This window comes from Eleutherodactylus coqui, chromosome 11, assembly GCF_035609145.1.
Source record: "Eleutherodactylus coqui strain aEleCoq1 chromosome 11, aEleCoq1.hap1, whole genome shotgun sequence".
NCBI lineage: Eukaryota > Metazoa > Chordata > Amphibia > Anura > Eleutherodactylidae > Eleutherodactylus > Eleutherodactylus coqui.
In genome coordinates, this window is record NC_089847.1 from 68,460,468 (window position 1) to 68,486,927 (window position 26,460).

A 26,460-nucleotide genomic window follows, 5' to 3' on the forward strand; every position below is an offset into this window, starting at 1 on the left:
CTGGGTCCTGGACGCTCAGTGTTGTCAGAAGACCGAACCAGCTTCTTTTCGGCCAGAAGGGGGTCACCAGGATTAGCGTGCATCCCTGGGTTCTGAAGTGCTGTAAGACCCTGGGAATTAGTGGTATGGGAGGAAAGGCGTAAGCCAGTCCTTGACCCCAGTCCTGGCCTAGGGCGTCTACCGCTATCGGGCGATCTCCTGGCCGGAGGGAGAAAAAGTTGCCTACTTTTGTGTTCTCCCTGGTTGCGAAGAGGTCCAACTGTGGGGTCCCCCACCGGTTGGTTAGGATTCTGAATGCCTCTGGGGAGAGGGACCACTCTCCTGGGTCTATTTGCTTCCTGCTGAAAAAGTCTGCTTTTTCGTTTAGTGTACCCTTCAAGTGGGTTGCCGTGATCGAGAGGATCCGGCCCTCCGCCCAGTGAAAGATTTTCTGTGCGATGCTTTGCAGTGGGGGAGATCTTGTGCCCCCTTGGTGTCGTATGTGAGCGACCGCGGTGACATTGTCTGACAGTATTTTTATGTGTTGGTTCTGTAGCGAGTTGCCCAACTGCTGTAGAACCTGCCAAACTGCCTGTACTTCTCTGAAATTTGAGGACTGTTCTTTTATCCTCTGAGGCCAGGGACCCTGAAAGAATTGGTTCCCCACATGCGCTCCCCATCCACAAGCGCTTGCGTCTGTTGTGATGTGGATGGCTGGGTTTTGTAGCCAGTGAACCCCTCTCCGCAGGTTCTCTGGGGATGTCCACCAACGCAGGGATGTTTTTGCCCTGTTTGGGATGTACATCCTTGCCCCTAACGAGGACTGCCTTTTGTCCCATGAGGATAGGACTACGGCCTGCAGGGCTCTGGTGTGGGCCTGGGCCCATGCTACTCCTGGGATGCATGATGTCAAGCTCCCTAGGAGAGACATTGCCTCCCGAATTGTGCAGAATCGTCTTCGTAGGAAAGTTTTGACTATTCTGCGGATTTTTTGTATTCTCTCCTCGGGTAGGTAGGAGCATTGCGATTCTGAGTCGAGAGTTATTCCCAGAAACGTCTTCTGCTTGTCGGGATCTAGGCTGGATTTTTCCCAGTTTATAATCCATCCCAACGATTGGAGAAGTTCTAGTACTGTCTCCAGGTGTTTTGTTAGGAGTTTTTTGGACTCTGCTATTAATAGAACATCGTCCAGGTAGGGTACTACTAGAATCGATTTTTCTCTCAAGTGGGCGGCTACCTCCGCCATAATCTTGGTAAAGATTCTGGGGGCTGAGGATATCCCGAAGGGCAAGCATCTGAATTGGTGGTGCTCTATTCTTCTGCCCATGTCCACTGCGAACCGCAGGTATTTCTGAGAATCTTTGTGGATCGGGATGTGAAAATAAGCGTCCTTTAGGTTGATGGACGCCATGTAGGCTCCTCTGGGGATCAACTTTATTGTCGAGGAGATGGTTTCCATTTTGAATCTCCTGTATCGGACGCAGGTGTTCAGGCCTTTCAGATTTATTATCGTCCGGTGTTTCCCTCCGGGTTTTTTTACTAGAAAGAACCTGGAATAATAGCCCTGGGTTTCCTCGTTTCGCGGTACGGGAGATATTGCGTTTAACCGTTGCAAGTCGCGCACGCTTTGCCTTAGTAAATGTAGCTGTTTTTTTGGGGCTCGCGTGGTAATAAATTTCCTTCTGGGGATGGACACTAGCTCTATCCGGTATCCGTGCTGTAGGATTTTTGGGATCCATGGGCCCCCGCAGATTGCGGCCCATTGATCCGCAAAGCTCCCCAGCCTTGCCCCTACGGGGATGGCGTCAGGGTCTCTGCTTCGGCTCCCCCTGGTGGGGGTTGAAGAGGATATTCCTTCCTCTGCCCCCCTTGGGGTAACTCCAGTGGCCTGTCTTGCCCTTGCCTCGGTAGGCCTCGGGCTGCTGCATTGGGGCCCGGGAAAAGGTCTTCGCTCTCTGTGGCTTTTCCTCAGGGAACCCTTTTTTCCTGTCGGCCGCCTTTTCTAGAATTTTGTCTAGGTCCGGTCCGAATAGAAATTGGCCGTAGAATGGGAGGGCACACAATTTGTTTTTCGAGGCCAGGTCGCCTGACCATGATCTCAGCCATAACACCCTTCTGGCTGAGTTAGAGCGGGCTGTGGCCTTTGCTGAGAGCTTGACGGTCTCGGCCGCGGCGTCCGCTAGGAAGTTAGTTGCCATGCGCAAGATGGGAAGGGAGTTAAGGATCTGATCTCTTGGTGTTTTGTTGGTCAGGTGTAGTTCCAACTGCTCTAACCATACCCCCAGGGTCCGCGCCACGCAAGTGGCTGCGATCCCTGGCCTAAGGATGTTTGCCGCTGCCTCCCATGATTTCTTTAGGAGTCCCTCTGCCTTGTGATCCATGGGGTCTTTTAGCTGTGCGGCATCCTCAAAGGGAAGAGTCGTCCTCTTGGCTACCTTGGCCACCGGGACGTCTACTTTAGGTATTTCGTCCCAGCTTGCGCAAGCTTCCTCTTCCAAGGGGTATCTCCTTTTTACGCCTCGAGCGGAGAAGGAACCTGCGTCTGGTCTACTCCACTCTCTCTGAATTATTTTAGAGATGTTTTTGTGGACCGGGAAGGTATGTTTACGCCTCTCCCCAAGTCCACTGAATATTTCATCCTGTAGAGTCCGTGGCTCTCTGGGCTGTTCCATTTTTAATGTAGCCCTGACTGATTTAATTAATTCCGTCAACTCGTCTTGATGGAACAAATATTTCCTGTAGTCCTCCTCCTCTGAGGACTCCTCGGCCGCCTGTTCCTCTTGCTCTGATCCGATGGAATTCTCGGAATCAGAAGGCTCCTCGGGAACATACGCCTTTTTCTGGCGTTTTGCTGGCGGTGCCGGCAGTGACGTTAGAGCTGATCGCACCTCCTCCTTCACCAGCTTCCTAACGTCATCCAGGAATCCCCCCGATTCCTCTCTGACTAGCCTAGCCACGCATGCCTTGTATAGAGGCCTCTGGTACGTGGCTGGCAGTCTCGTCCCGCATTCCACGCATTTTCGCAGTTTTGTTCTGGGGGGGGATGTCTTTTTTATCCCCCTGACAAACAAAGCATTTTTGCGGGTAAACATGCAATTTTTCCATATACAACATACTGGATATTTGCATTGTATTTTTGCCGCACTGGCTACTTACGGCCGCTGAGGCTGAGGTTTCAGCTGTCTCTGGGGCTGGAGCACTCATCTTTATACCAGTGCTGCAGACACCCTGCGACCTGTAGTGCTGGTGTTCTGGCTTCTCTCAGGTTCCTATTTGAATTTCGCACTCCTGCGCTAAGCCCCGCCCCCTCCGCTCCTAATGCAGACGCGATGACGTCATCGCGCTGGACGTGAGATGCGGCGCCCCGCCCCCTGCCGTCAAAGGGCTTCCTGGAGCGCCGCGCTGTAATTTCTGCCGGAGGACGAGGGGGACTGAGGCTCCCGCTTTGAACCCCCCATGGGCCGCCGCGGGAGGAACCTGGCCCGGGGGTTACCACCCCATGTGGCGTCCCGGGAGTCGTCTGGCTGCGAAGGGATGACAGGGTGAGCCACTGCCTTCCGATCCGCCTGTATACTTTCGCTGGCTTCTCCACCAGCTCCTCTCAGCGATCCTGCCTCCTGGCAGGACAGGAAGACACTGAGGAAAGTGGGGAAGGGGGGGAGCTTTTAACCTCTCAGTATGTTCCTGTCCTACCAGGAGGAGGCAATCTCTCAGTTGGTGCTGTCGTGGAGACGACTGGGGGAAATATATATATATTAAAATCTGTAGTGCGCATGTCCGACGGCGGGCAGTGCAGACCAACCGGAGTACAGAAGAGAAGATACAATGTCAGGTTCGCATGGACGCCAGTCAGGCACAGGGTAGGATTCTGCTGCGGGCTCCCAAATCTGACCTGGTCGTGTGCAGCCGGCCAAAGTCTGACAATAAGCCATTACTAGTGCTGCAGAGAACTTTCTGAAGTTTTACAAAAAACGAATGTAAGCGCATATGCAAAAAAATAAACAAGAATTATCACACTTATTACTCATTACAAAAGTAGATCTACATCATGAGGCCACTTACCTTAGCCACCTTTATGATGTCAGGAATGTGTAGGTAAGCCTGGACCGGGGGCAACCCCTTCCCTATAAGATAGGCCTCATCAGCCTTCTGTCTGTGTATCTGCCCAGTGTCCTGCTCAGAATATACCGCCACTGTCCTTATGCCCAGTTCTGTACATGCCCGAAATACTCTGGTGGCAATTTCACCTGCAAAGACAAGTGTAAAAGTCAAAACTGCAGCACTTGAGTACGGTGGAGTCCACACAGGATTGTGTACCGTTTTACTGAACAGACCAGATGTACAGTATATGGCAAGTATTTTCCACTGCAGTTTATGTGGAAGTTGGAGGGTTTTTTGTAATTGTACCATGCTCAAGCAGAGTTCATTCTTTTTGGACCACGACCATGGATACAGCATTCAGTGGTTTCAAAATAATGTTGTTAAAGCAACTCGTTAGCCATATCCAATTAGTGGGGTGCCAATGAGAGTGCACTGTGCATGTTTAGACAAGGACAGCCATGGCTCCTTCATTTAGCAGATCAAATGGAACAAAACAAAAAAAAACATAGTGGGATAGATTTATTAATATTGGCTTAGGTGAAGTTAACCCAACCGTGCAGGAGTCACACCTATTCGCCGATACTAAACACAGGTATAGCGGGACGGGGTTAAGGTGTATTTACACTGCAAAAAAGATCGCTCAAAAGATGGCTTTTGAGCAACCATTTTGCATAAACTACTACTTGGTACTAATGCCTATTAGTACGAATTAGTAGGGTGTGAGCCATTGGGAGCTGTAGTCAGGGAACAGACCACCTGCTGTTCTTTGATTACATTCCTTATGTTCTGTCAGTAGGGCTGACAACTGAGAACAGCTGATACAATGTCATCAGCTGTAATCAGCACTCCCTGGGCAGAACACAGCATGCGATCCTGCTTATCAGCTGTTCTGCCAAATAACGCTTTTCAAGCAGAACTGAAACTTCTCTTTCAGCAGAAAATTGAAAAAGATGGGCACATTTACACCCAACGATTATCGATTAAAAGATGGCTTTTGAGCGAATTTTACGTGTTGTCTAAATGGACCTTAAGGGAAAGACCTGGCGACCTACCCTGCAAAAACTTTGCTTAGGAAACCCTATGAAAGAGCTTTCAAATGATTCAAATATGGTATTCAATGGGAGCCCCCCCCCCCCCCCCCCCAGGCCAAAGGATTCTTTAAAAGCAAGGTCTGAGTACAAGTAGTCAGGGTTTTCCTCATCAGCAACTGGAGGAAATCCCTCAGGAAGCCCAGCTGCTGATGCATCTCATGATGAAAGGACTGCGCTGTACCAAAACTCACTTACTAGCAACATGGAATGTGCATGGCATGAGTCTAGGGAGGTTGGACATTGTGAAACGTAAAATTACAAGACTTAACATTGATATTCTTGGAATTAGCGAATTGCTCTCAACAGGTAATGGATATTTTCAGTCCGATGACTTGGAGTAACCTTTACTACAAGCAAGCAGACTTCAAAGGCAGTAGAAAGTTTTAGAACAATCAGCGACATTATCATTGCTAGTCTATAATTTTTAGGGTAGGTTAATTTTAACAGTGAGAGATAGAAAAGCCAAAAAAATCCAAAAATCACATTGCCTAAATTATATATATTTACTTGCATTTTGCACAGAGAAATAAGTATTTGATCCCCTACCAACCATTAAGTGTTTCGGCTCCTCCAGACCAGTTAGACGCTGCTAATCACTTTATACCAGTCTAGAAGACACAGTACGGGAACATATTGTTTTGGAATCGGCAAAGGTGTCCAGCAGGGTTTCATCCTCTCACCCTTCTTGTTTAACCTATATGCGGAGGTGATCATGCAGAAAATGGGAATTGGGGTGAAAATAGGTGGCAGAAACATCAACAATCCCCATTATGCGTATGACACAACTCTGCTTGCAGAAACACAAGCAGGTCTGAAGCAGCTGAGATGCTAAATTAAAACTGAAAGTGAAAGATAATGGGCCTCTACCTGAAATTAAAGACGACTTAAATTAGGACAACTGCAAAAAATGGCGAAATTCAAATGAAAAAAATAATTTAAGGCAAAAGAATGTGCGTAATACTTCATCTTCATTGGTTCAAAAATTGTCCAGGCTGGAGAATCTATGCCAGAGATAAAACATAGAATAGCATTGGGGTGATACACAATGCTAAACATGCACAAAGTCTGGAAAATTAGAGATATCGGTATAGCAACTAAACGCAGTATAGTGCAAAACACCGTTTCCCCTATAGCCATGTATGGATGTGAAAGCTGGACTGCGAAAAAAGGTGACAGAAGGAGGATTGATGCGTTTGAGCTGTGGTGCTGGCGAAAGCTGCTGCGTATGCCCTGGACAGCAAGAGTAACAAACAGAGAAGTCCTGAACCATATAAGACCCAATATATCTCTGGAGGGCAAAATGACCAGATTCAGACTCACATATTTTGGCCATGTAATGTGAACAGAGTCGCTAGAAAAACCTATAATGCTTGGACAGATCAGTGGCAAAAGACGACCTGGCTGCGAAAGGACGCGATGGCTTGATACTCTCAAAACTGATACTGGCATGCATATCACACAACAGAAGAAAAAAAAAAAAAGCAGCGTAAAACCAAAAAACAAAGAAGGGTGCTCGCCCTTAGTGTCTCTGAGGGTCAGGAACAACTACACGGCTAACAGATGAAGTTAGCCTAAATTTAGAGGAGTTAGAGGGGTTACAAATTATTCTATGTCCTCTACCTAACACTGCAGAGGTGGTTTTTCCTCCAGCAGTGACGTCAGAATGAATGGAGCACTGAATGACCATGCATTACCGTTTCATTTATTTCAATAGTGCCGAAGTAAGTATCCGAGAACTCACCATTCGGCAATTTCCAATTAGTCTCCTGTGAGGGTGCAGTAACCCTGCAGTGAGGATGATGTGGGAAACGGCACCCTCATTCTCGAGATCGGCAGGGGTCTCATCAGTGAGACCGACACCAATCAGCAAGTTATCCCCTATTCTGTGGATAGGGAATAGTTTATAATCTTGGTAAATCCCTTTTAACGGGACTTTTACACAAAGCAAATATTGTTCTGGTAGTCGCTCAGAAGAGTTGTGGAGGCGTACGAATGACAGTCATTTTTTTAGGGTAAATACACATGGGCGGATTTGAATTGCGGAATCCGGAGTGGATTCCACAGTAAATACTGCCCATAGCATGCAATGCAAAAATGATTCTTCATGCACACGAGCGAAAACCAATTGTGGTTTCTGCTTGCGATGAAAAATCGCATTATCCTGTGGATTCCGCATTGACAGCTTCCATTGAAGTCAGTGGAAGCCGTCTGACTCGCGGCCTGTCCGCTTCTGACATTGTGGATGAGCTGCGGATTCTGCGGGAAAAGCAGGGTTTTCTTTTGATCTGTACTGTGCATGGCTGACAGCGAGCCGTGCAGACAATCCGCAGTACAGAAAGAAGGGAATGGAAGAAGGTACACGCAGACGCTGATGCTGCCAGGGCCGGATTCCGCATGCGAATTCCGTATGCGACCCGCCCGTGAGAGTGTGGCCTCACCCAGAGCGATGAATGTTCATTGATTGTTTGTCAGGATATTGCTCATACAGGGGGATCTCCACGCAAATTTGTTTGCAAGGCATTCAAATACGAACGAATGACTTTTGATCAACGACTTTTGATCAACCAATGGCTATATTTTTGGTAAACTAAAATGACTGAGAGGAGACTTAACCCCTTGAGTGGCGGGTTTCCTACCACCCTGTCGTGCCCACCAGGGCAGGTTTTTTAAAATGGTCTAATCATTGAATTTCAACTAATTTTGCAGTTGCGTCTCAAGAGCCATAACTTTTTCATTTTTCCATTGACATGGCCATATAAGGGCTTGTTTTTTGCGGGACAAGTTGTGATTTTTTTTACACAGGGGGGAGAAAAAAAAGAAATGGGGAAAAAAGAAAAAAAGGGGCCATGTCATTAAGGGGTTAAATAATGTATTAACTTCCTTCTCTGGGTCATTATGACGCATGGATACCACATGTGTGATTGTATTTTTGATTTTTTACAAAGTAAAGGGAGACAAGTGTTTTTATTATTTTTTTTTTTGTCCCTTTAGGGGACTTCCACAGGGACTCATCAGGACCCCTGATCACATTCCAGGGGTCCGATGGTGACAGCCCTTTACATGCTGCAGTGACAGCCCTTTACATGCTGCAGTCACATAGACTGCAGCATGTAAAGGGTTAACACAGCAGAGATCGGAGGTTTTCTCTGATCTCTGCTGTAAGAGCTAGTACCTAGCTGTCCTCTGACAGCTAACAACCAGCTCTCCCTGCCACAGAGACCATCGGCTTGCTTCTGACAAGCCGATGGTCTCTATGGCAACCTGTAAACAAAGCAGGAGGTTGCCGACATATCGGCAATATCTTCTGCTGGTTTTTCAAAGCCCTTGCACTGCTCTGTGTGGGTCTGTGCAGGCAGAGCACAATGTCACAGCTTGTGGCATTGTGCTCTGCAGCTCCCATAGTGATACATAGCCCGGGCTATGTCACTATGAGCAGTGGAGCTCGTCCCGGAAAATTTCCGGGCGTGCCACTCAAGGGGTTAAAGGGGTTGTCCCGTGAAAGCATGTGGGGTTATACACTTCTGTATGGCCATATTAATGCACTTTGTAATATATATCGTGCATTAAATATGAGCCATACAGAAGTTATACACTTACCCACTCCGTTGCTGGCGTCCCCATCTCCATTGCGCCGACTAAAGCTGCTTCTTTAGTCGCACGAACAATCGCGCTTGCGCACCGAAGGATTCCTCTTCTGTCTACCTCCGGGCTCACGAGCTGCGTCCTGGCTCCTCCCTCTTCTCCGCGTCATCGTAGCTCCGCCTCCGTCACGTGGTGCCGATCAGCCAATTAGGTGGCTATAATCGGCAGTGGAACGCAAGACAGGAGAAGATAATCCACGGTGCACCATGGGAGAAGACCCGCGGTGCACCATGGGAGAAAACCGCGGTGCACCTTGGGAAAGGACCAGCAGCCATTTTTAAAAGAAGAAAAGACGAAACTGCCCGAACGGGGATGCAGATAAGCGATTTTTTTTTTTTTAAATAACAAAGGGATTGTTTTTAACGGGACACAATGTGGGGGTATGTAGAAAAAAACATTTTTGATTTCGCCGCGGGACAACCCCTTTAATAGCTGTCTACAAATATCTGAAGGGTTGTCACACTGCAGAGGGATCAGCCCTATTCTCATTTGCACAAGGAAAGACTAGAAGCATGGGATGAAACTGAAAGGGAGGAGACACAAATTAGATATTAGAAAAAAACTTTCTGACAATGAGGGTGATCAATGAGTGGAACAGGTTACCAGGGGAGGTGGCACATTCTCTCTAAATGGAAGCATTCAAACAAATGCTGGACAAATATCTGTCTGGGATGATTTAGTGAAAACCGAACTGAGCAGGGGGTTGGACCAGATGACCCTCGAGGTCCCTTCCAACTCTACCATTCTATGATTTTAGGACTATGGGCCTTTTGCACACAAAGATAATCGCTTGAACAGCAGAAAGACTGACAGATTTAACAATGTTTTTGCATAAAATTTACACACACACACACAATCACCATTTCCCTCATTAGCTTATGTAAACTCAGTAGCAGTGTGGAGTTTGTGTTTGTGCAAGGGATTATCAGTCCAGTTGGATTCCATTGTTCGCAGTTTGCCTTGCAAAATCAATGAACTGCCTATGTATGCAAGGTAACCAAATTCATTGCTGAGTCTTTTGTAAGACCAAGTGAAATGCATTTAAATGAAGGAACTTGCTCAGTTTATCATCATTAAATTAAATGTACACAACTGCCTGCGCTTACACGTTATCGCTTACTTTCGGCAGTTTGAATGAATTTTGAGCGATAAGCATTGCGTGTAAAAGGCCCTTTATCAGTCCTCATGTTGAACAACTACTGCTTGAATTCACCCTTTTGAGCTGGTTTTCTGCTGATAGTCATCCCATGTGACGGTACCTTTAGATTGAAGAGCCTCTTGCCAGATTTGGCATATCTTAAGGGGTCTTCTCGCTGGCGATACAATTATGCAATTTTTGTGCAATGCGAGACTGAGTGAAAACGCAGAATTATGAAACCAATGATTTTTAATGGTTTCCTTCACATTTGCAATGTTTTCACTCTTGCGATGTAAAACGTATCTTGCTGCATTAGCGTTTTTTTAATCTCTTATGTTTCCCTATGAAGCCTCCTTTTTATCGCATTGCAAAGCAGGACCTTGCGATTTTCGTGCAATGCGTTTTTAACATTAGAAAGTCCTATCGACTTTCGTGCTAAAAAAAAAAAAGTATATATACACACACATATATGTTTATGCAAGAAAAAGCAGACTGCCACTCAAAAATTGGAGTAAACTAAATTGTGATTTTCACACGCCAATATCGCAATCGCCAATGTGAAAGAGCCCTTAGTGTATTACACTCTTTACACTTCTAAAGTAAACTAAACAAGAGGGTGGACTAAGGTGCAGTAACTTCCGCCAACAACCTGGTGCACATCATTAACCCCTTGAGTGGCACGCTCGGAAATGTTCCGAGACGAGCTCCACTGCCCACAGTGATATAGCCTGGAAAATTTCCAGGCTATGTTTCACTATGGGAGCTGTAGAGCACACTGCCATGAGCTGTGGCAGTGTGCTTTGCCTGTACAGACGCACACAGAGCAGCGCAGGACTGTGACAAACAGAAGCAGGAAGATATTGCCCATGTGTCGGCAATCTCCCACTTCTATTTTCAAAGTCCTGCACTGCTTTGTTTACAGGTTGCCATTGAGAACATCGACTTGTCAGAAGTGATTGTCTCGGTGGCAGGGAAAGCTGGTCAGAGGATAGCCAGGCAGAGGATAGCCAGGCACCAGCTCTACACAGCACAGAATGGAGAAAACCTCCGATCTCTGCCGTGTTAACCCTTTACATGCTGTGATCTATACGACCACAGCATCTAAAGGGCTGACAGAGGGAGGGGCCTCCCTCTGTCAGAGGATAGCCAGGCACCAGCTCTACACACCAGAGAATGGAGAAAACCTCCAATCTCTGCTATGTTAACCCTTTAAATGCTGCGGTCTATGCAACTGCAGCATGTAAAGGGCTGTCACCATCGGACCCCCAAAATGTGATCAGGGGGTCCTGATGGGTCTCTGTGAAAGTCCCCTAAAGAGACAAAAAAAAAAAAAAAAGTAAAAAAAATAAAAACCACTCGTCTCCCTTTACTTTGTAAAAAATTAAAAACAAAACTACACGTGTTATCCCTGCTTTGCAATAACCCAGAGGAGGAAGTTAGTACATTATTTAACCCCTTAATTACGTGGCCACATTTTTTTCTTTTTCCCCCCTTTTTCTTTTTTTCCTCCCCCCGTTTAAAAAATCATAACTCCATTATTTATTTATCGACGTCCCTGCATGAGGGCTTATTTTTTACGGGACGAGTTGTATTTTTCAATGGTGCTATTTAAAGTACCATATAATGTGCTGAAAAACTTTTACAAAATTCTAAGTGGAGTAAATAAAAAAAAAAAAAAAAAAAAAGACATTCTGCCATCTTTCAGTGCGTTTTGTTTCTACGGCACACAAACTTCAACAAAAATGACCTGGTAACTTTATTCTATGGGTCAGTACGATTACTAGGATATCAAACTTGTATAGTTTTTAGAGATAAGCGCGCGTACTCGGCCACGCCCCTTTTTCGCCCGAGCGCCGCGATTTTCGAGTACTTCCGTACTCGGGCGAAAAGATTCGGAGGGCGCCATGGGTGAGTGGGGGGTTGCAGCGGGAAGTGGGAGGAAGAGGGAGAGAGAGAGGGCTCCCCCCTGTTACCCCCCCCCCCTCCGCCACGCCTCCCCCCGCCCCCGAATCTTTTCACCCGAGTACGGAAGTACTCGAAAATCGCGGTGCTCGAAACGAGTAGGTTGGCTCTTCTCTAATAGTTTTTTTTGCTGCAGTACCGTATATACCGGCGTATAAGGCGACGGGGCGTATAAGACGACCCCCCAACTGTCACCTTATACGCCGGTATACAGTGGTGAAAAAAAAAATAATTCATTACTCACCTCCCACGGCGTCCTGTCGCGCTCCGGCAGGATGTCGCTCGCTCCGGGAGGCTGTCGCTCGCTCCTCGTCGCCGCCGCAGCATAGCTTTCTGAATGCGGGGCTTGAAATCCCCGCTTCCAGAAAGCTAATACACACGCCGGCAGCCATGACATCATTGAATGGCTGTGATTGGCTAAAGCGCACGTGGCTTCAGCCAATCACACTATTCAATGACATCATTGAATGGGTGTGATTGCTAACACGTGCGCCTTCAGCCAATCACAGCCATTCAATGATGTCATTGAATAGTGTGATTGGCTGAAGCCACGTGCGCCTTCAGCCAATCACAGCCATTCAATGATGTCATGGCTGCCGGCGTGTGTATTAGCTTTCTGGAAGCGGGGATTTCAAGCCCCGCATTCAGAAAGCTATGCTGCGGCGGCGACGAGGAGCGAGCGACAGCCTCCCGGAGCGAGCGACATCCTGCCGGAGCGCGACAGAACGCCGTGGGAGGTGAGTAATAAATTTTTTTTTTTTACACTTTTTTTTTTTTTGTATTACCGGCGCATAAGACGACCCCCGACTGCAGAGCAGATTTTTCGGGGTTCAAAAGTCGTCTTATACGCCGGTATATACGGTACTTGTTTTTTTTTTCAAAGACATTTAACTTTTTTAATTTTTTTCTGCTGCATCTTCTGCGTGCAATAACTTTTTTATTTTTCCATCGACGTACTTGAGCAAGGGCTCATTTTTTACAAGATGTCCTGTCGTTTACATTAGTACTAATTCGGACTACATATCACTTTTTGATCGTTTTTTATTGCATTTTTTTCTGGGACACAGGGTGACTGAAAAAGTACATTTGTGGCTTTTTTTTTTTTTCGGACTACGTTCACTGTGTGGGGTAAATAATGTACTACTTTGATAGATCTGACTTTTATGGACACGGCGATACCAAATATGGAGGGTAATTTAAACTTTTATTACTTTTTTTTTTTGTTTACTGTGAAAAAGTTGCGAAAAAGAAAAAAACCATTTAAATTTGGTATTGGCATAATCGTACTGGCCTGTAGAATTACTCTAATACATTATCTATACTGCTCAGATAATGCAGTGAAAAATAAAAAAACATGCCAGAATTACAGATTTTGTTAATCTTGCCACTAGAAAAAAAATGGTATCAAAATTTTACATGTTCCAAAAAATTTAATAAAATGAAGACTAGAGTTCATCCCGCAAAAAACAAGGCCTTCAAGGGCTCTGGCAATGGAAAAAAAATTAATACGACTCTTGGAATGTGGCGACACAAAAGCAAACCTTTAAAAAAAAAAAAAAAATGTTTTAAATGTACAAAAATAGCAAAACATAAAAAACTGTATAAACTTGGTATCGCCGGAATCGTACTGACTCAGAGAATGTTATCACATTATTTATTCTCCACGCTGAACGCCGTAAAAATGAAATCTAAAAACAAAAGGCAGAATTTCTTTTTTTCCCCAAATCTCCCTACAAATTTTTTTTTACAAAAGTTATGCAATACATTATATATACCCAAAAATGATGCCATCAAAAAGTACAACTTGTCCCGCAAAAAACAAGCCCTCGTATGGCTGTGTCAATGGAAAAATGAAAAGGTTATGGCTCTTGGAACACGGCTGCAAAATTAGTTGAAATTAAATGATTAGACCATTAAAAAAAAAAAAACAACCTACCCTGGTGGGCACGACAGGGTGGTAAGAAACCCGCCACTCAAGGGGTTAATGAACCTAGTGCACTTTATGGCTTGACAAAATCATGCCCCTTTTTCTCATATGGAGGTTATGCTTTTTGCACTGCGTGAACTTGGTCGGTGAGGATATAAATACATTTTGTGGGTTTTGCTGCAATTGTAGCTTTACGACTTTTCTAGAACCCCGTCTAGGGCAAATTTTGGCATGATGTCACATGTAAAAAATATACCGTTCACTTATGGTTTTTATGAAGCTGTGGTATTCTTCACTGAATTTTATGTAGCAGTGTTGATCAGTTGATCAACCATCTTATGGGAAACAGCCCTATGAAGGGTCTTTCTGTGAATAAACAAACATACGTGTAAGGCATCCTTCACACGAGTAACACAGTCGCGCGATTTTGTACCAATGCTACAAATCACATGTGCAAGAAGCCTATGCTTTCCTATGGGTTCCTTCACACATGCGATGTTTTGTAGCATGCTACAAAACGACATAAAAACCTCACGGGTCTGGCGGTATCCCCACGACACGTGATGTTTTGTAGCCCATATTTCCCTATGGAGCCTTCCTGTCTGTTGCATCGCATCACACGAAAACGCGGTCTTCGTGTGATGCGATGCAACTTTGAAAGTAGTAAATGCTACTGTCAAACCTATAATCTAAGCCCTAACTGTAGGAAAAAAACCCAAAATACATACCTTAGACGCGCTGTCAGCCTGGCCGCAGCTTCTCCCCAGATGCGGGCACTGATCTTCCTCTTCTCTTCTGGATGGGGATTCAAAAATCCCCGCCTCCTGGAAGCGCTGGCTGTGCTTGGCTGAAACTTAGCCAATCACAGCAAGTGCTCAATGAATGGCAGTGACTGAACCAATCACAGCCATTCTTCGAGCACTGGCTGTGATTGGCTAAGCAGCAGCCAATCGCAGCCAGCACTTCCAGCAGCCGGGGATTTTTCAATCTACCGCTACAAAGTCGCGGTATTGCCGCGAGAAGACGCAGTGATGCAGTATCGCTGCAATTTTCTCGCAGCGATGCCATGTCACCCGTGTGAAGGAGGCCTAAAGAACATTTCTGTCCAAAAGTAATGACCACACAGGTGCACGGCTCGAACAACATTCTAGAACGAGCTACACCCATATATTTTCTCATCTTTTCTGAAAAGATAGCCATGATTTGTTTTTCCTGCTTTAGTTGAGAAAAAAAATATGACATTAGGAATGCTACGGTATATCACAGTACAGGAAATCTGTCTCTGTTCACATTGATATCATGGGTTCTGTCTGCTAACAAATCTCAGACTTAGGATGCCTTGACAATGGTGAGAAAATTGTGTGATATGTGTGTGTGTTGCAAGGTGAACAAATATGAAATCCATACTTTTGAATGGGTTCATTCACATTAGCAATGTTTTCCTGCATGGCACCGAAAAAAAAAAAAAAAACGCAACGCGTCCTAAATTCTGTGAAATCGCCCATTGCTTTTAATGAGGCCGGTGGCAGCAGTGTCGGCCCCATTGAAAATGGGAAATCAATGGAAAAACTCTGCGATCCTCTGTAACAGCCACATTGGGGATTCCATTCATCCCCATAGCGATGAAAGGCTATTTTCACGTGAAAACGCCTCAAATTCACATGTTTCACATAGAGAGTGAGGGCGATATTGGGCCATGAATCATGACCAGATATCGATATAGTCATTGTGAAGGCACCCACCCTTAAGGTGCCTTCACACTTGCGATTTAGCTGCATTTTTTTTAAACGCAAAAGTCAATAGGAATTTCTAATGTTAAAAACGCATCGCAGAAAAATCGCAAGTTTGTGCTTTGCGATTTTTGTGCGATGTGTTTTTAATATTAGAAAGTCCTATTGACATTTGCGTTACAAAAAAGCAGCGATATCGCAATCGTAAGTGTGAAGGCACCTTTAGGCTGCTTTCACACAGGCTACAAAATCACGCAATTGTGTAGCAATGCGACAGCGCTACAAATTGCATGTATATGAAGTACATGCTTTCCAATGGGAACCTTCACATTACCTATGTTTCGTCTGATCTGTCAGGTCTCCAGGTAGATCCTGTTCTGCCCATCAGAGGTAACAGAAACAAATCTTGACACCAGTGTGAACAACGGTTGTTGGAAGAGATTACTAGTTCATGGCAGATGCACATTTGTACTGCACTATTTCAGCTAAACAGGCAGTCGAGGGGCTGTTAAAGACTAAGGACCAATGTCCACAGGCAAATTTGTTGTTGAAAAATCCGGAGCAGGAGTTCCGCTCCAAATTCCGCAGCAAAAACCCTCCATTGCATGTTATGGAAAAATGATTTTTCATGTACATGAGCGGAAACCAAACGTTTTATGCTCGCAGATAAAGACGACAAAAAAAAACAACTACTGTGCATGTGCACCGTCCGGTGCGTCCGCACACATCCACAGTACAGAACCAGGACAGGTACACAGGGTTGCCAGCAGATTCTGTTCGGGATCTCCATGCAGAATCCGTGCGTGCCTGTGGACATGAGGCCTAAGTGTGATTCTGCCAGTTCATATTAAGGATTACTATTAGTAGCATACAGTTATAAGAAAAAGTGAACCCTGTGGAACTACTTGAATTTCCACATTGATTACTAAAAAATTTGGTCCGATTGTTATTCAAGTTAAAATTCTAGATAAACACTACACTAAGTAATATCCCGGCCTGTCATGTGGGAGACAGAGGTTCAATTCCCCAAAGGGGAGTGTGTCAACCTTTGAGGCTCGTGTGGCAGTCCTAAGCTCTTTCCCACGACCTGAAGATTCAGGTAGCTGGCTTCAGGTTGCCTCAGCCTTCTATCCTTCTGAGATTGGTGAAATGAGTACCCAGCTTGCTGGGGGTGGGGGGGTAAAACAGGACAATGGCAAACCACCCCACAAAAACAGTCTGCCAAAGAAAAAGTCACGATGTGACATCTCCCTAGGAATCAGTCATGACTCGGTGCTTGCACAAGTGGACTTTACCAATTGAAGAGGGGCCATCTAGTAACCAGTGCAGGGGGATAAAGCGAGTAAACTTCCATTAAATAATTTCTAGATTGGCAACACATACTTACTGCAGCTGCAAATAAGATTTGAACATTGGAGGAATTTTGACCATTTTTGGTCAAAAAGGTTTTAATTAATCCATATTTCTGGGCTACATTGTATATACAGCTCTTTTCAGGCCATCCCACACAATTCATTTAGGATAAGGGTGATGTTGCAGAGTGTAAAACCCATTGATTCTAATTGGTTCCTGATATTCAGTGTGTAATGCGCTATATTTACACTTGGACAAAAATATGTGTGTGACATGCTCTATTTTGTGCACATTTGAGCACACAAGGCACCCCGTCTGCACAAAATCATGCACTGAACTGTGCAATTTTCAGTGTTAAATCGATTACACTGGGGGGAGGGGGGGGGGACCAATTAGGCTGCTCAGCCTGTTCAATCACAGGAGCCCAGCAGTGTAGAAAAGTACAGTAGAATGCGCAGAAACGCGAGAGTCAGTGAGAGCAGTCCCTTCATAGCGCAATTACGTCACGCTATCGCGACCATATCTACACATACGCTCGTCTGCAGGAGCCCTTAAGGTCAGGACTGACTTGGCCATTCCAAAAACACGAATCGTTGTCAAATATCTTTTAACCCCTTGAGTGGCGGGTTTCGTACCCACCAGGGCAGGTTTTTTTAAATGGTCTAATCTTTGAATTTCAACTAATTTTGCAGTTGCGTTCCAAGAGCCCTAACTTTTTCATTTTTCCATTGATCAAGCCATATGAAGGCTTGTTTTTTGCAGGACAAGTTGTACTTTTTGATGGCATCATTTTTGGGTATATATAATGTATTGCCTAACTTTTGTAAAAACATTTGTAGGGAGATTGAAGGGAAAATAAAAAATTCTGCCATTTGTTTTTTGGATTTCATTTTTACGGCGTTCAACATGCAGAATAAATAATGTGATATCATTATTCTCTGAGTCACACGATTCTGGCGATACCAAGTTTATACAGTTTTTATGTTTCGCTATTTTTGTACATTTTTATCTTTCTTTTTTTTAAAGGTTTGCTTTTGTGTCGGCACATTCCAAGAGCCGTATTAATTTTATTTTTCTATTGCTGGCGCTCTAGAAGGCTGTGTTTTTTGCAGGATGAACTCTAGTCTTCATTTATCTATTTTTTTGGAACATGTAAAATTTTGATCGCTTTTTATTCCATTTTTGCTAGTGGCAAGATTAAAAAAAACAACTGTAATTCTGGCATGTTTTTTATTTTTATTTTCCACTGCATTCTCTGAGCAGTATAAATAATGTATTAAAGTAACTACAGGCCAGTACGATTATGCCAATACCAAATTGTAATAGTTATTTTTCTTTTTCATGACTTTTTCACACTTAAAGAAAAAAAAGTAATAAAAGTTTAAATCACCCCCCTTTTGCCATATCTATAATAAAAAAAAATCTAAATCCTAAAAGAAAAATACAAATTTTGTATTGCCGCGTCCATAAATGTCCGTTCTATCAAAGTAGTGCATTATTTACCCGGTGAACGTAGTCCGAAAAAAAAAAAACGCCACAAATGCACTTTTTCAGTCACCCTGTTTCCCAGAAAAAAATGCAATAAAAAGCTAACAAAAAGTCGTATGTATTCCAGATTGGTACCAACGTAAACTACAGGACATCCCACAAAAAATGAGCCCTCACTTAACTAAGTCGATGGAAAAATAAAAAAAAGTTATTACGTGCAGAAGATGCAGCAGAAAATAAAAAAAGAAATGGGGAAAAGAGAAAAAAAGGGGCCATGTAATTAAGGGGTTAAATAATGTACCAACTTCCTTCTCTGGGTCATTACGACGCATGGATAGCGCATGTGTGATTTTATTTTACATTTTTTTACAACGCAAAGGGAGAAGTTTTTTTTTAAATAATTTTTTTACTTTTGTTTTTGTTTTAACTTTTTTTAAAATTTTTGTCCCTTTAGGGGACTTCCACAGGGACCCATCAGGACCCCCTGATCACTTTCCAGGGATCCGATGGTGACAGCCCTTTACATGCTGTAGTCACATAGACTGCAGCATGTAAAGGGTTAACACAGCAGAGAGCAGAGGTTTTCTCTGATCTCTGCTGTAAGAGCTGGTGCCTGGCTGTCCTCTGACAGCTAAGCACCAACTCTCCCTGCCACTGAGACCGTCCGCTTGCTTCTGACAAGCCGATGGTCTCTATGGCAACCTATAAACAAAGCAGGAGACTTAGAAGCAGGAGATTGCCGGCATATCGGCAATATCTTCTGCTTCTGTTGTTCAAAGCCCTTGCTTTGTTCTCTGTGGGACTGTGCAGGCAGAGCACAATACCACAGCTTGTAGCATTGTGCTCTGCAGCTCCCATAGTGATACATAGCCCGGAAATCTTCCGGGCTATATCACTATTGGCAGTGGAGCTCGTCCCGGAAAATTTCCGGGCGTGCCACTCAAGGGGTTAATGGATTTAGGCCTCATGTTCATAGGAGGGTCGGATTCCGCATGCAGGAATCCGATCCTGCCCGTGGCCAAGGATCCTGCATACCTGTCCGGGTGTTCTTTTTTCTGTACTGCGGATGTGTGCAGAAATGCTGGCTGGTGCACACACACAATAGTTTTTTTTCAAACTCCTGCTTTGTCACGGAATCCACGGCCGGATAGCAATGTCAATCTGCACTAAAATTGAGCATGCTGCAAATTGTGTTCCGCATTCGAAAACCGGAAAATATATCCGCATGTGTAAATTAAAGTGCGGATGCCGATGGTCCGTTAATTCTGGCAACGGCATTTAAAGGGACTGTCTCGCCACATGGTAAAATTTTTTAATAAAAATTATGCTTCACGTTCACTAAGCATCGTAACACACAGCATACAGGGGCTCAATACCGCAGGCATATCAACTGTAATGTCTGTTTCTTACTTTGTAATCTGATGTTCAATACAGCTTTCAAAAATGATGCAGCCACCATTCAGAATAATCAAAGCTCACCTCCTCCCTTCCCTGTACAAACAAGATTACACTGAGAGAATACACCTATGTGGTAGATCTCCAATATGTTCACATTTTGTATGTATTTTCTGTTGTCAACTGTGAATATACTGTATTTTATCTATGGTCTAATCCTCTGGGGGAAGGGAACATCACCCCCCCCCCACCTCCTCAAGAATTGGAGGAGCAGTGCTCTGTGTCCATAAACTGGTGAAACCGGTTCTAACCGGCAAAAACCTATCTAGGATTGTCTTTGTCTTTATCTTGGTCAAGCAGAGAGGAGAAACAGGATGTTCTTCTCATGAGACCAAATTCAAGAATGAACTGAGCGTGCTCACCAAAGTTCCTCCCATATGGATGACATCACAAGCTACCTCACAAATACCTCCCTCTGAGAATGACATATCAGCTCACAAAATAATGTAACTGTATCCTAAATTACCTAACTTCCTGTGTTGAAACATTTAAACTTTTACGCGCGTTAACCCCTTGAGTGGCACGCCCGGAAATTTTCCGGGACAAGCTCCACTGCTCATAGCCCGGAAGATTTCCGGGCTATGTATCACTATGTGAGCTGCAGAGCACAATGCCACAAGCTGTGGCAGTGTGCTCTGCCTGCACAGACCCACATAAAGCAGTGCAGGACTTTGAAAAACCAGCAGAAGATATTGCCGATCTGCCGGCAATCTCCTGCTTTGTTTACAGGTTGCCATAGAGACCATCGACTTGTCAGAAGCAAGCCAATGGTCTCTGTGGCAGGGAGAGCTTGGTGCTTGGCTGTGAGAGGACAGCTAGGTACCTGCTCTTACAGCAGAGATCAGAGAAAACCTCCGATCTCTGCTGTGTTAACCCTTTACATGCTGCAGTCTATGTGACTGCATCATGTAAAGGGCTGTCACTGCAGCATGTAAAGGGCTGTCACCATCGGACCCCCGGAATGTGATCAGGGGGTCCTGATGGGTCCCTGTGGAAGTCTCCTAAAGGGACAAAAAATTTAAAAAAAAACAAAAAAAAAAAGTTAAAAAAAACTATAAAAAAATAATAAAAACACTTGTCTCCCTTTACTTTGTAAAAAATCAAAAATACAATCACACATGTGGTATCCATGCGTCGTAATGACCCAGAGAAGGAAGTTAATACATTATTTAACCCCTTAATGACATGGCCCCTTTTTTTCTTTTTTCCCCATTTCTTTTTTTCCTCCCCCGTTTAAAAAAAATCACAACTTGCCCCGCAAAAAACAAGCCCTTATATGGCCATGACAATGGAAAAATGAAAAAGTTATGGCTCTTGAGACGCAACTGCAAAATTAGTTGAAATTCAATGATTAGACCATTTTAAAAAACCTGCCCTGGTGGGCACGACAGGGTGGTAGGAAACCCGCCACTCAAGGGGTTAATAAAGACAGACTTTTTGGGGGACACATGATGGTCAGACGTGTGGTCTTTGAAAGGCTCTCCAGGCCTGCACATATTATCTAATTTGGAACACACAGTATATCGAATAGCGAAAATTGCGCTAACACCTATATGTAAAGAACACAGCAGCCACCATTCAGAATAGTCACATCTCACCTTCTCTCCTCCCTGCACAGGCAGGATTACACTAAGAGGTGACACACATACGTAGAGAACACAGCAGCCACCATTCTCAATGGTCAGAGCTCACCTCCTCCCCTCCCTGCACAGGCAGGATTAAACTAGGGGGATAGCTGGTGGCCGCACCAGTGATCCCCCCCTCCCCCCCACTGGATAACTTATGACAGCCACCCTTACCCCTACCCCCTGCGAAGTTGACAGCTGCCCCTCCCCTACTCCCGTGCCACAACGTATAACAGCCCCCTCTCTCCCACCCCCGGGCAACAACTTATGACAGCTACCCCCCCAATGCTACAATTTATGACAGCTCCGCTTACCCCTACTGTAGAAAAGTTATGACAGCCACACCTCCCCCCCCCCATGCGACAAGTTAACAGCCCCCCTCCCCCCCGCCAGTACATTGACAGCCTGCCCCCCCAAGTAGTTTGACAGTCCCCCCCCCCATGCAAGTACATTGCCAGTCCCGCAAGTACACCGACAGTCCCGCAAGTACACCGACAGTCCCCCCCCGCGCGCGCGCAAGTACACTGCAGTACGCCCCCTCACATATATTCACAGTCTGCCCCCCAACCTCCCGCAAGTACATTGACAGTTTGCCATTAACACCTACAGTGGGGGGGGCACCCCTGTAAGTAAGTATATAACTTCTGCATGGCTCATATATAATGCACAAAGCATATTACAAAGTGCGGTATAATGGCCATACAGAACCCTTTTAAATCCCCGACCAATGTCAAAGGGCCATGCAGGTCTCATGGCAGCTGGGGGGTCTTCTGAAAGGCCCCAAGATTGCCTCAGCAGGATGTCTATCAAGCCATACCCAATCGCAGTATGATGTAACGCAAGTTCTTGTTCACTGTAAGGACTAAAAAAAAAAAAAAAAAAAGGGTTAAAAAAACCTTTTGTGATCCTTATAATAAAAGAAGCTAAATAAAAGAAAAATACATATTTATTGGCGTGTCCATAAAAGTCCAATCTATCAAAGTAACGGTAGAAAAGAAAAATAAAGAACTCTAGAATTGAGCTTTTTTTGGTCACCCAGTCTCCCAGAAAAACTGTAACAAGAAGCAATCAAAAAGTCATATGTACTCCATAATAGTACAGAAACTACAGGACGTCCCTGTAAAAAGTCATACGGTAGCAGTCAGAAGGTGGCAGTAAAAAATTATTTTAAAAAATTACGTCTCTGAAAAAAATAAAAGTACAGCAAAAAAACAAAACAAAAAACTATATATATTTGCTATCGTAGTATTCATACTGCCCCAATAGAATAAAGTTATCGAGTCATTTTTGTTACAGTAAAACAAAATGCACCCAAAGATGGCGGAATTTAGGTTTCCCCGATTTCACTCCACTAAGAATTTTTTTACGTTTTATAGTACATTATATAGTACCATTGAAAAATACAACTCGTCCTGCAAAAACAAGCCCTCAGACATATATTAAATGAAAAAATAAGAGTTATGATTTTTTAAAAGGGAGAGGGGTGGGAAAAAAAACCAAAAATGGGGCAGAAACAAGGGAGACCATCCCTAACCCCTTCCCGCTCCAGGACGTACATTTACGTCCTGGAGCGTCGTTGTATGTATGAAGAAAGGTCGCAGGGAGACCTCTCTGCATACAGCGCGGGCGTCAGCTGTTTATTACAGCTGACACCCGCAGGCAATAGCTGCAATCAGACGCGCAGCCGATTGCGGCTATTAACCCTTTAAATGTTGACAGCAGCATTTAAATCCGCCGCGGGTGAAACAAAATGAAAAAAAGGAAAAAAGGAGCCACGTCATTAAGGGGTTAAAGAGTTAATGAAACCCCAGCCTGCTATTACAAGTGCCAGCCACAACATAGAGGCTAGCGCAGCAGCTTCCACCCCGGACATCGCAGCGCACCCAATTGGGCTGAGAACCGAGCTGCGAGCCCCAGCCCATTAACTTTCCTCAGCCTAGGTCCGTGATGGCGAACCTATGACACGCGTGTCAGCACTGACACGCGTAGCCATAGTCGCTGACACGAGGCCGCTCCCCCGTTAATGAATACCGGCAGGGGCCGCGGCTCCCCTGCTGGTATTCATTAACCAGCACTACCAACAGCGCTGATCCCGGCGCACACTGTGATGTCAGAGTGCACCAGGATCCTCCTCCCCCCGTCCCCCGACGTCTCTTACCTGTTGATTCCGCAGGAGCGTCTGGGGGAGAAGGCGTCCTGCAACACACTGATGTCACAGTGTGTGCGGGAGATAATCGCTGCTGGAGGGCGCCGGGCACAGGAGGAGCGGAGCATCCACAAGGTAAGTACATGGGTCGGGGAGGGGGGGGGGGTTGTCCGCTGTCAGGGGGCAGTTACCGCTGGGGGGGCATCTGTGAGGGGGCAGTCACCGCTGGGGGGGGGGGGCATCTGTGTGTGGGGCAGGTAATGCTGGGGACCCCCATTTATACATTACAATTATACATATTTCTTATTTAAACTATAAATATCGCGAATTTATGGATTTTTTTCTCGAAGTGACACACCACCCAAGTTACGCTCGGTTTTTTGGCAAATTTTGACACACCGAGCTCAAAAGATTACCCATCACTGGTCTAGGTCATCAATAGTATGTATCCGAAAACCCCAGGTTCATTTACTTTTCCTTCCTGCAATGTGGGCATGCAGCAATAAGAGCCATGAATGATAATGGTGTGTGTTATTAGTTTAACCACTTCACGACCAAGGACGTACAGGTAGGTCCGGTGGGCGCGGGGTATGTATGAAAAGAGGTTGCGATGCAACCTCTCTTCATACAGTGTGGGCGTCAGCTGTTTATAACAGCTGACACCCGCGGGCAATAGCCGCGAGCGGCCGCGCGGCCGTTCGCGGCTATTAACCATTTAAATGCTGCTGTCAGTTCTGACAGCGGCATTTAAATCCCCCGAACGATGTTCGGGGGTCCCGCACAGCCCCCCCCCCCCCGCGGTGAGATCAGGGGAGACGTACAGGTGTCATGCCAGCCGGGGGCCTAATGAAAGGCCCCAGGGCTGCCTTAACAGACTGCCTATCAAGCCATCCACACAGGGTGGCTTGATAGACTGCCTGTCAAAAAGGAGTATGACGTAATGCTATTGCATTACGTCATACTGCAGGAGCGATCAAAGCATCGCATCTTAAAGTCCCCCAGGGGGACTTCAAAGTAATGTAAAAAAAAAATTTAAAAAAAAACAAAGTTTTTAATTGAAAAAAAAAAAAAGTTGTAAAAGCTTAAATCACCCCCCTTTTGCTATATCTATTATTAAAAAATGTAAATAATAAATTAAAAATATGTATTTGGTATCACTGCGTCCGTAAAAGTCTGAACTATCAAAGTAGCGCATTATTTTTCCCGCACGGGGAACGTCGTCCGAAAAAAAAAATAAAGAACGCCATAAATGCACTTTTTTAGTTACCCTGTCTCCCAGAAAAAACGCAATAAAAAGCGATCAAAAAGTTGTATGTATTCCAAAATGGTACTATCAGAAATTACAGGACATCCTGCAAAAAATGAGACCTTGCTCAACTACGTCGACGGAAAAATAAAAAAGTTATCGCGCGCACAAAATGACGGCAGAAAATAATTGAAAAAAATTTTATGTCTTTGAAAAAAAAAAAAAGACGAGTATAGTAAAAAAAAACCTATACAAGTTTGGTATTGTAGTAATCGTACCGACACACAGAATAAAGTTATCATGTCGTTTTTGTTGCCGTTTGTGCGCCGTAGAAGCAAGACGCACTAAAAGATGGCAAAATGTCGTTTTTTTTTCATTTTACTCCACTTAGAATTTTTTCAGTACATTATATGGTACTTTAAATAGAACCATTGAAAAATACAACTCGTCCCACAAAAAACAAGCCCTCATACAGCGACATCGATGGATAAATAAAGGAGTTACGATTTTTTTAAAGGGGGGGGGGGGGTACGAAAATGGAAAAAGAAAAATGGCCACGTCATTAAGGGGTTAATCAGAAGGCAGAGCGTGTCAGTTCACTTACTTCTCCTTGCTGCTATATGTAAAGCCTGTATACATTGGACACTGACAAGTTGCCTGCAGCAGTACTAATGAGGAGCAGAGAGAACTTTACACCGAACATCGCTACAATAACTAGTGCAGTCTCGTGTCTGCACGGACTAAATAACAAGTTCCCCTGGGAGGGTGAAGGCTTTTAATTACCTCGGTTGGCCACCATAACTTTCTTGATAGGCTTGTACGCCACATGTTGGCTGCTCTGGAGAGCTGCATTCAGCACAGAAGCACGTTTAACAGCTAGGAAGCGCAATCCTGTCTTCACACAGCGCAGCATCTGGAAGCAAGACAACACACTGGTCACACACAGATCAGATTGTCAGGCGATTCGATCGTAATCGGTCACTGCAATGGTCAGGATAAAGCTATGATGGGAGTGACAAGATCGCTGACGTCAGCTGCTATAGTGCCGGCTCCCTGACCGCATATCACCCTTTTCAGCTGCAGTTCTCCGGCGCGGCGCATTCAGCCAATCAGCTGGCTGGAATCGGCACCACGTGACTACACAGCGTGCACGCGGATTGCCTTCAGCAGCCGTATGCACTACACACTACAGTAAGCAGATGTGCTCTACACACTACACTTAAGCAGCACAGGGTTAGGGGTTAGGGTTATGTATAGGGTTAGTGGTTGGGGTTAGTGTTTAGGGTTAGGGTTGGGGTTAGGTAACCCCGTGCTGCTTAAGTGTAGTGTGTAGTGCACGTCTGCTTAACTGTAGTGTGTAGTGCACACGGCTACTGAAGGCAATCCGCGTGCACGCTGTGTAGTCACGTGGTGCCGATTCCAGCCAGCTGATTGGCTAAATGCGCCGCGCCGGAGAACTGCGGCTGAAAAGGGAAATATGCTATCCGACCCCCGATAGTTTTTACATTGATGACACTGGTTAGACTGAAGAAGACTGAGGTGAAAATGTGTGAACAAGAAATGTCTGCAGGCGGCCA

The 26,460-nt window shown here is 45.1% G+C and overlaps 1 protein-coding gene across 2 annotated transcripts in view; it reads right to left on the reverse strand.

The window, feature by feature from the left end:
• Positions 1–26,022, reverse strand: part of PC (pyruvate carboxylase) — a 916,513-nt gene extending 890,491 nt beyond the window's left edge. The window contains exons 1-2 of one of the 2 annotated variants that reach the window (XM_066582494.1): positions 25,667–25,971; positions 4,042–4,226 (exon numbers count right to left, since the gene is read on the reverse strand). In XM_066582494.1, the coding sequence (XP_066438591.1) occupies positions 4,042–4,226; positions 25,667–25,796 (315 nt within the window). In that variant the 5' untranslated portion in view covers positions 25,797–25,971. Of the gene's footprint in view, positions 1–4,041; positions 4,227–25,666 lie in introns of both variants that reach the window. The other variant, XM_066582495.1, reaches the window with a different exon arrangement.
• Positions 26,023–26,460: the final 438 nt, after the last annotated feature.